General features: G+C 42.2%; 1 protein-coding gene across 1 annotated transcript; it reads left to right on the top strand.

The window, feature by feature from the left end:
• The first annotated feature begins 3,158 nt into the window (after positions 1-3,158).
• Positions 3,159-10,589, top strand: LOC122791766. The gene is made up of 3 exons (XM_044059690.1): positions 3,159-3,535; positions 7,121-8,208; positions 10,223-10,589. The coding sequence occupies exons 2-3, from the start codon at positions 7,123-7,125 to the stop codon at positions 10,445-10,447; spliced, it is 1,311 nt and encodes a 436-aa protein (XP_043915625.1). The 5' UTR covers positions 3,159-3,535; positions 7,121-7,122; the 3' UTR covers positions 10,448-10,589.
• The last annotated feature ends 460 nt before the right edge of the window (positions 10,590-11,049 follow it).

The following is an 11,049-nucleotide window of genomic DNA, read 5'->3' as shown; positions in this document are numbered from 1 at the left end:
CCATAAACTAATCTCACTGGAGATCCACATCCCGCCCCCACCCCCAACAAAAAAGACCACAGTGAAGAACTTCTCAAAAGCCAACTTCACACTTCTTAAGACTGGTGTGGTATCCTTCAAAGCCCCTGAGCCATTGGAAACCACAACCCACGCTGCTGAATCCCTTACAAATGCTTTCTACGAGCACCTCCAGGATTGCATGGATCAAGCAATCCCAAATAAAATCAAGACCCTTTCCACCAAAGGCAAGCGCCCGATCTGGTGGACCCCAGCCATAAACAAACTTTACAACAAGAGGAGCAAGCTACTACAAGATAGAGCAAAATCCCTAAAAGGGAAGACATCTCTGATCAATACTAGTAAAAAACTATGATCACTCATAAAATCATCCAAGGCCAACTTTGAGAGAAAAATCGCCAAGGACTCAAAAGACAATCATAAGACCTTCTTTAGCTATGTTAGAAATCTGGGTGGAAACTCCCAGATATGCTCAGAATTAGTCCAAAATGATACAAAAATCACTGAACCCACAGACATTGCAAACATACTGGCAGACAGGTTCAGTGAAAATTTCTCCCCTCCCTCCCTCCCTCCCAAAAGGAGAAATATCTATCCCAGCAGAGTGTAGCCTCCCAATCATCTCAAATGCCCAGGTGAGAGCTGCTCTCTCTAAAGCTAAAAACACAGCATCAATGGGACCGGATGGTGTCCCCGGCTGTGTGCTACACGAACTCAATGAGGAACTAAACCCACACATAAGGCTGCTGTTTAATCTTAGCCTTACCACAGGATACGTACCCAAAGAGTGGCGTATGGCAACTGTGGTCCCACTCCACAAAGGCGGTGCTTCTACGGACCCTGGTAATTACCGCCCCATAAGCTTAACAAGCCTGGTCTGCAAAGCTATGGAGAGGATAATAATGGAACTCATAAATAAAGATATAGGGGACCTACAGACATTGGATCCTACCCAATTCGGCTTTGTCAAGGGCAGATCATGCCTCTTGAACTTGGTTGACTTTTTTGAAACAGTCACCAAGGCCATTGATGAGGGTAAGGCAGTTCACACAGCCTACCTTGACCTTGCAAAAGCTTTCGACACAATACCCCACTCGGGTATCATAGAAAAGCTCACCAGCTTAAATGTAAACCCATATGTCACAAGATGGGTTGCAAACTGGCTCAAGGACAGAACCCACAGGGTTAGAGTTGCTGGTGCCATGTCAGACTCCAAGCCAGTTACAAGCGGTGTCCCACAGGGCTCAGTCCTGGGCCCACTCTTGTTCGGCATCTACTTTTCAGAAGTGCAAGCAAACATAGGAGGATTGTGGCTGACAAAGTTTGCAGATGACTGCAAACTGGGCGCCATAGTTGTAAATCCATCAGACACAGATATCCTTCAGACAGGTCTCATAGAAACGGATAACTGGTGCCAGAGCCATGGCCTTAAGCTAAACACCAAAAAATGTATAGTCATACCCTTTGGTAAAAACAAGGTAACCCCAAGTTACCACATAGGTGGCAATCCATTAAGCACAGAAGAGGTTATCAGGGACCTGGGGACGCAAGTTGACAGTAACCTTTCTTTTGACACTCACATTGCCAAAGTGGTTAGGAGGACCTTCTACATTGCCCACCTGATTATGAAGGGATTCACATCCAGATCAAGGGAGGTCATTGTTCCCCTGTACTCTTCACTTATCAGACCAATGATTGAGTACAATGCCCCATTCGGAATGTATCTTACCCGACACCTGCAGCAATTGGAAAGACCCCAAAAGTTCCTCACCAAAAGGATAAAGGGGCTCAAAAATATGCCATATGCTGCCCGACTGAAGAAACTCCAGCTCTATTCAGTCGCATACCGTCTGCTCAGAGGTGATCTGTGCCTGACATACAAGGCCATGTCCAACCCGGAATTAATGGACATGCTCCACCTCAAAAAATCTAAATCCACCAGAGCCACATGAGCAAGAGACTTAAACCTCAACACGGATATAAATAGGACATGCTGGAGGGACAGATTCATCACCCAGAGACTCCCTATGCTGTGGAACAGAATCCCGGTCCATGTGAGACAGAGCACCTCGCTGGCTCTGTTCAAGAGGAATCTTGACCAGTGGATGGGAGATCGTAGGTTTACCCCGGGGATCATCTCTGTATCACTGCTGGATAGAGGCACGGCAAACTAATGGGTATAGTATTCTTCAACCTAAGGGGTGGTGAAAGCCACACAACTCTGGCTAGGCTTATAAATGCCCTAGGGCAGATAGCCTAGTATGAACCTATGAACATGTGTCCAGTCGGACCATCCCGGTAAACAAACGTAAAATAAAAAAGAGACAGTTTTTAAATATTGTTCTTACAAATGAAAGTTGACAGAATAACAAGTTTTGCTTTAGCATGAAATTTCTGAAGAGTATGAAGTCTGAACTCAAATGTTCGCCTTTTCTGTCTTCAGTCTTTAATGACTTGCCAATAATTTTGAAAAACAGGCTAAAAATATGCGGCAAAAATTTGGACATTCTGCGAAGATATGTACTGCTGAGAAGTTGGTTCTCTGAGAGAGCAGCTGATGCATCCTACAGACTACCAAATTACATTAAAGCAAGCCCTAGCTTTGACATTATCAAGAATAGCCTGGATATTTATGATAGGAACTGTTTTAGTATATTGGCAGCCCATATAAGAACATGCGTGTGCGACTAGCCACGGAGTATCAGGAGACAGTTTAATTACGCCAGAAGATAAAATCTTCAACAGACCACATCGGTTGTATTTAAACAGGCGGAAACTCTAAGGAACACAAGTTACTAATCCCGTGAAATACAGCCCACGTTGGAAGAGCAGAGTCCAGCTTCCCAGCTGACGTAGACTTCTCGATACTGAAGCTGACACCGCTAGTCACTTCATTTAGTGGGAAACTGATTCTTTCCAGATTACTCATGGAAGTTCTAGCAATACTCCCTAAATAAAATATCTGTAAACAATAACGTCATCCGTGTACCTCATGATGAAAAGCACGTAGCGCTACCCAAGTACAACCTACCAGCGTCTACGGAAAGCCCCGCCTCCATATTTCCATCTTCGGTTTTGACAAATCATCTGACTAGAAAAGTCCCTCCCAATACAAGCCTTCAGGGAGTAAACAACGGATGACGTATTCCGTCAGTATTTAAGAGAAACTGCGACCCTCTGAACTCATTCAATTTCTACACAAAAACAAGATAAGATTTTATAGTGAATTACGTCGATGTCTGATTAATGGCGTTAAAATCGGAGGACGGATTTTTCTGTCAACAGCAAGTAGGCTTTACGATGACTATTTTTACCTTATTAGCCAATGGATTTCCTCATTGTATTGCAGCGGTAAGACAGCGGTGCCGATTTCATTATCTCTACCTCACGGACGACAACAAAGAGTGGAACGTGGTTAAAGACAACTCTCCTACAGCTTGGGCCACGAGGAGACTTGTGAGTTTACCTCGAAGCTGCGGTCTGCTTTGTGGGTGACGGAGTGCGACAGTGACAGTGGGTGAGTTTTTAGGGTGTATTATAGGCATCTGGTAACTTAAGCACCGCAAAGACCTTGTATGTTGTGCAGCTGATCGTTTTAAAGCCCTAGGCTGTAGTCCGGTGTGAGCATCAATAAACCCAGTAATATTTACTTAAACTTTATGGTCTGGTGATCCCGACTAAATTACGGGTATTGCTAGATGTGGGTGACCCGTACTATTTAACAGAAAAAAACTGGCCAGGATGATGATTTTGTATAGAGAAATATATTCGGTGGGACATATCCTTTGTCATCCACGAATGTCTTTTGTTTTTGATAAACATTTCGTTTATGTGAGATGAATCCAGAGGTTGTGTAAGTTAAAAAGCCTGCCTGTTGTATGCGAACTTCCTGGAATATTCGATGGTGTATGTATGATGAAGGGTTAGTTGTATTTATTCTGCTGCCTTTCCCAACACAAGTTTAGGCGGGCTATCCACCATTCAAAACTAGTGACCTCTGTGTTATGGCAACGGTGTGTCTTCCAACCTTGTGACTAAGATGTCATCGTGCCTCTCAACTGTCCCTGAGCTTAATTCGAAGATTATCCCCTAATCTTAATGGCTGCTAAAACTGATGACTTTTGGAGGAGTGGTGAATTACAGTTAAAAAAAATGGTGGTAATTATCATAGACTTCTTTTACTGCAGAAATTTTTTTCCCGCTTTGCAGCCCCTCCCATTCAGTGTAACTATGCCAAACTAGTGTTCAGCGGACATATTATTAAAAACTTTAACTAGGGACTTCACATGATGGTAAATGTGTTACTTCGCAGTTGTAAATAGTTCTTTGGCTTACTTAATGTGGTTAATTAGTTGCCATGGTTGTCATTTAAAGACCCTGAATGTGTTCCATCACATGCCATTTCAGTGTGGAACTTGCCAGGAGCATGCCTTTTTAACTGAGGAGCATTCCTCATGGTGGAGGTACATTTGAAGTATGCCAAATGGCAGAGCTATTAAGTGCTCCTGTTTGCTGACATACTTGAGGGAATTCTCGTCAGCTTTGAGATGAGGGGGTCCCATTTCTTTGGAACTACCCTGCCATTAACTGGCTCAACTCGTGTACCAACACCTTTGCCCAACGGTTCTTGAAATTCATAAATTCCAACGCCCTGGGTCAACTAATCCATAGTTCCACCAGGGGCTCCAAAATCCTAGACCTGGTCATTATCAACATGGGAAATTGATGCTCCACGCCTATGGTCACTGGTCAGGTCTGACCATACGCTAATCACCTCTGATACCCACATCGCTCCCCCACTCCCTAGTAAGGAAACCTCCGTAAAAAAAAAAAAACATCTCCAAAGCCAACTTCATAAGTGACCAACTTCATGACACCCATGCAAATGGGAACCAAAATGACAGCTGAATCCTACACTAATGCACTGTAAGAGCACATCCATACGTGCATGGCACGATTGCCATCCCAAATAGAACCAAGACGCTCTCCAAAAAAAGGAAGGCAGTCTGGTGGTCCATGCCCTAAACAAGCTTTACAACAAAAGGAAGAAACTTTTGCAGAAAAGAGGAAAATCTTACGATGCAAAAAAACTCCCTTAGCAGCCACAGTAAGAAGCTGAGATCCTTCATAAAATCTTCCAAAGCTAGTTACGAAAATAAAATTGCCAAATATTCCAAAGACAACCACAAGGCATTGTATAGCCATGTCAAGAAACTAAATGGTAATGCTCAGATCTGCTCTGAGCTACAACAGAATGGCATTAAATATACTGATCCCAAGGATATTGCCAGTTTCCTGGCAGATCGATTCCATGCCAACTTCACCCCACTAAAGGGGCCCATCTCAATACTGAAAGATTGCCAAATTCTGGTAATCACTGCCACACAGGTAAAAACCGTACTCCCCAAAGCTTGAGAATACAGCATCCTTGGGACCAGATGACATCCTTGGCTGTGTACTACATGAACTACAAAATGAACTGGCACGTCACCTAAGTGTCATGTTGAATCATAGCCTCACCTCGGGCTTCGTACCCACTGAGTGGCACACAGCTACAGTTATCCCACTCCACAAGGGGGGAGCCACCTTGGATCCTGGGAACTACTGTCCCATCAGTCTGACAAACCTGATCTGCAAGGCCATGGAACTTATAAACAAAGACATTGGCAACCTTCAAACACTGGACCCCACCCAGTTTGAGTTCGTGAAGGGCTGATCTTGTCTCCTGAACCTGACTGACTTCTTCGAATCAGTATCCAGAGCTGTGGATGAGGGTAAGGTAGTCCACAGAGCCTATGTGGACCTCGCCAAGGCCTTCAACACCATCCTCCACTCTGGAGTCCTAGATAAACATACTGAGCTGGGTATTGATCCCTATGTCACTCGAAGGGTTGCCAACTGGCTTACTGACAGAACCCACACAGTAAAAATAGCAGACTACAAATCCAGCTCCAGATAAGTGGAGTACCTCGGGGTTCAGTCCCGGGTCTGCTCTTGTTTGGCATCTACTTCTCTGAAGTACAGGCCAACACTAAGAGCCTCTGGCTAACAAGTTTGCAGATGACTGCAAACTGGGAGCCATTAGTGAATCCCCAAATGATGTGGGTATTCTGCAAAATGGCCTTGCAGAAATAGATGCTTGGTGCCAGAGCCATGGGCTCAAGCTCAATGCCAAGAAATGTATAGTTATCCCCTTTGGGAAAAAAGTGTACCTGTGAATTACCACATAGGTGGCAGTACACTAAACACTGAAAGTGTGATAAGAGACTTGGGGATACTGGTGGACAGTTGTCTCACCTTTGATAACCACGTCACCACAACAGTCAGGAAATCCTTCTGTGTGGCACACCTCATCAACAACTGGAAAGGCCGCATAAATACCTCGCTGAAAGAATCACAGGCCTAAAGCAGATGCCCTATGCTGACTGTCTTTTTTTTTTTTTTTTTTTTTTAAACTCCACTTATGGATTATCATCTAATCAGAGTTGATCTCTGCTTAACATACAAGGCCATGTCAAACCCTGCACTTTTTCATTGTTGTAACGGGTGTGTAATTATTAAAAGTTTTAATTCATTTTCTGGTATTGTTTGCTCTCGTTAATTTTATATATATATATATATATATATATTAATGGCAAATTCACCCAGGTTTAGCACCCTTGGCCCTCATGGATAGGGTTCTATCTCTGGGTTATTTGTACAGAAAATATAAGGACTAAAACACTACCATGGGAATGCAAGGCTACACTTGTTAAGATCCTTGTGGATCAGCAGATTACCAAGTATGTATGAACCTAATAAAGAGGGAGAAGTCTTTTTAGTTTAATTTATGGAATAACAGGACTATTTCTGGGTTCTGTTTCTTTTTTTTTCCTTTCCTTTGAGGTCATCTCCACTAGTGTTATGTAATGTATTGAGGCAGACTATTGAATGCTTCAGTGTTTGTTTCATCATGTGGACACATTTGTAGTTTTGTTGTTTAGTATGTCTGACTCTGGTTGGGGACATGAGTTGGCCTTCATCTTAAAGGTTTAAGTGCTGGCCATCTTGTTGAATTTTACCTTTGACTTAATCTTGTTTTTTTTTTTTCTGGCCTTTACAGAAATGGGGTGCACAGAGGAAGACTTCCCAACAAACTGCCTCATGCGTGCTTGCACACTACACTGTAAAGCAAGAATGGTGTGTGCTTCTAGCAATGAAGAAAGCATGACCAACTCGTGCAGCAGTCCGAAGAATTCCAGTTCCGTGTTGGCCAGATCTGTTACTGTCGTCTGGTCGTATTCCAAGATGCTTCAACAGCTTCTGTCCTTTGGACTAGCCAGAGGCAAGTACTGGTGGAATTCATTGGTCAGCAGTCTGAAAAAGTTTTCAGAGTACGCATACTCCTCTCTAGGTTTTTCATCAAAAATCAAAGGCATAACTATGGAGTTGATCCAGTCAACCTCTGTAGAGGCCTGTAATACAGGCCTCAAAACTGCTATGCTACTAGAGGGCAGGGCCATGTCGAGAAGCAGTGGTTTCATGGCTGGTTTAAAGGCCTTGCCATTCAGTGGCACTCCTATAGGAAACATGACTGGAAGTATGACAGAAACTACTAGTTGTCATCATAAAGAACATTTGGCTAAGCTCGTCCCTTCATGCACAGGCCCTGTTCTCATGACCTGCAGTGCTCAAGACGAGGAGGTGCAAGTTGAAGGCAATGTGTCTGATTGGTACAAAGATTTGGATACCATAGATTTGTCATCAGGTGCGTGGTTAGATATCCATTGTGTCGTTGTTGATGGACAGCAGACCAGTTATGAAACTGGAGATGAGCACATTTTCTTTCCGTGTACATCCGAAGATGATGGTGCCTGGTCTGACAGTGAGTGGTCCAGTGACTCTGAGGACGAAGCAGACATTGAAAGTACGGACATTGATGATGAAAGTGAACAGCTGTGGAATTCCTTTTTCCTAAATGATCCCTATAATCCAATGTGCTTTTCTAATCCCATAGGAAGTTTTCCAAAATATGAGGAAAAGGGAGAGTTTATATGTAGTACAGCAAAAAACAGTTTTGAGACGCTTGTTGACTGGGACACTAGTAAATGTGAAATACTTGATGTGGACAAGGAATCTGAGTTTGAGACACTGGAGAAAGAGAAACAACTTGAGAAGTCACAGGATCAAAGAAGCAAAGTTTTTAAGAAGGTATGATAATGGCATTTATCTCTGTATGTGTTTGATTGTGCAAGCCTTTTGTCTTGTATGGATCCAAGCGTTGCCCTTCCTCAGGAGTGCGAGTGCAACACTCTTGCGTTCTCTCTGCTCTCTGAGACCATGTGACTTTAAAATGTACACTAGCCGCATCATGCTACTAGTAGAAAACATACACTTCAATGCATGAAAATAATTGCATCACATTTAAATGTCTAAAGCAGTACTTCTTGGTTAGGAATACCAAAACATTCCTTGTCAGAACAAAACGTGTTTGTTTTCATAAAATACAGCGTTTGAAATGGTGGTGATGGAAATGCTGGAATGTATTTCATCCATATTTGTTGGTACTCCTTTTTTCTCAAATGTTGTGGATATTAGTGACTTAGGAAATGCTTGTTTCCTTGGTTGGAAGGTTGTAGGGATATATGCACGCATTGGTTTTAAAGTCTTAGGATAGAAAAAATATTTGTGTATTTATTTATTTTTTTAATGCCCGGCTGACCTATTGCCTTTTTTCAGCGGAAGCCTGGAGAGAAAAGCTCCATAGATAAAATAAATAGCAATAGAGAATTTTGGTAGTTAAAATGCACAAGTTACATGCTTGTATATTGACAGATAAAACAGTACTATAAACTAAACAAAAATGAATTTAAGGTTCTAGATTTATGATCCTTGGTCAGAAGTTTTTTTGACATTAAGCCTATGCTTAAATCACCAATTATATAGGGTCTAGTATAATTATAATGAACTGCAGCAGAAAAAAGTATGGAAGAGCTTCTTTCTAGCCCTTTTGTAATACATTTTTAAAGGCCACTGCTATAATGCTTAATGCTTGGAGATTGAGAGAATGATTTAGAAATGTATTGGCTAGTTACTTTGTGAAAAGGCAGTGCTACTAGCAAAAGCATTCAAACACTTCAGTATGGATTAGAAAAGCAGCTCTGTCCCATTTGCTTCCCTGATGGTCAACTACATTCATTTACTCTGTAGGAAATTGGAGTAAATGGGAGGTTACAAGTAGTGCTGCTAATTTGGATTTAATTGGTTGTTTGTAGTATCTGCAGCTTTGTACATTTAAGTGACTTCTTGTACCTCTCGAGGTAGATGGCATCATGATTACATGTCCTAACTTTTAAAATTGATCAGTGATGCAAAGCACAGTAATAAAACAAAGGCAGTAACTCAGTAACTCTTGTGACTGGAAGTGATAACATTTCCTTGGCAACAGTCACCTGGGATACAGGCTGACAGATGGGGCTCAGATTTCTAGCTGTGAGTAAACTATTGCATAAGGTTGCATTAGACCCAGTAGGTTACATAAGCTATTTTTTGCTTTCTCGTAAGCTTGTGCAGAGTACTTTTTGCAATGTCATGATGAGCACAGCTCTGAGTACACCCAACCCTTAAGCGCACCTTCTGATGGTGACTTGAATTAGAATAATTCAGCTTTTGTGTGTGTGTGTGTGTGTGTGTGTGTGTGTGTGTGTGTGTGTGTGTGTGTGTGTGTACACAATCATAAATATTTTTTTTTTCAGAACATTGTGCATGTGGTGGAATGGGGGTGGGGTTATTTTGAGCTACATTTGTACTTCGCTGGAGTCTTGTCAGTGTGAAGAAGCAAAAAAAAAAGTTCTGTCTAGCATGTTGTACTTGACTACCATAATTTCATTGTTTCTGTTTGCTGCTGCATTAAAATCTTCCATACACTATAACAGCACAGGGAGAGCTTGAACAAAAACTTTGTCTTCGGGGTGTTGTACATGTACATAAAATACTTGCAAAAAAAATTTTATTGTGTAGTGGGTACTGTGTTAAGCTCTTCCTTTGTTGGAATACAGGGCATAATCTTAGTACAGCAGCAAACACTGAAACCATTTGATGGTTTTTAAAAATTATTGCAGGATTTTGTCAGATGTCCCTAAAAAGTTTGGGAGTATGTGTACTGTGAGTTGTGGGCAGAGTGGGGGGAATGAAAATGTCTTAAAAGTCTTTCTGTTATTTATAGGTCCGTTTCTCTGATGAAGTCAAAGTGCACCACATGATAGCTTGGGACTATGCCTATCGAGCAGCTCGCAAAGGACCGTGGGAGCAGTATGCACGGGACCGTTGCCGCTTCCAGAGGCGAATTAAAGAAACTGAGTTTGCAGTTGGCTACTGTTTCCTGCCACAACACAGGGAGGAGGCTTGGAGAAGGCTTCAAGCGGCACATATGCAGACTGACTGGACCTGAAAATGGGTGGGATGTAGCAGCTTGTGCACTCTGACTTTTAATATTTTGTGTGTAATACTTTGTAGCTGGCTACTATTGGTATATTTACTGTATTTAAATCAAAGTTTTTTTCAATAAATGGCAAAAGATTGTTTGACTTGTATTTAATGGGTTTGGCTCATGTTTTTAAAGGTAAACACTCTTGGCTGTGTCAAAACTCTGGAAGAATTCTTACCTGAATGTTTATGTATTTTTCAGTATAATTTAATCTCCACACCCTCAGTGATAACTTGTTAACTGCATGATTATTTGTGATGGCACCCAAATCTTGAGTGCATCTCCCAGTTCTGCGTTTCCCCTCAAATATCTACACGTTTTACGTGGTAGGGCAGCCTGTTGGACTAGGCCCAGATTGGTACCACAATGTCACTACTGGAAATCTCATTCTCCACTGTAATTGACACAAGAGGATGATTTGGTTTAGAAACTGGATACCGCGCTGTCTGAAGTAACTGCCTTTCTGTAGTCACTATGACCAACTTTGCAAAGAGCGGAGCCTTAAATTCTGATAAGCACTGCTGTTTGTGATGAAACAAAACTGAGCTTTAGGGCAACATGAAGAG

Source organism: Protopterus annectens, chromosome 17.part0, assembly GCF_019279795.1.
Source record: "Protopterus annectens isolate FY-2018-M chromosome 17.part0, PAN1.0, whole genome shotgun sequence".
Lineage (NCBI taxonomy): Eukaryota > Metazoa > Chordata > Ceratodontiformes > Protopteridae > Protopterus > Protopterus annectens.
This window is presented reverse-complemented; position numbering and strand designations above follow the sequence as displayed.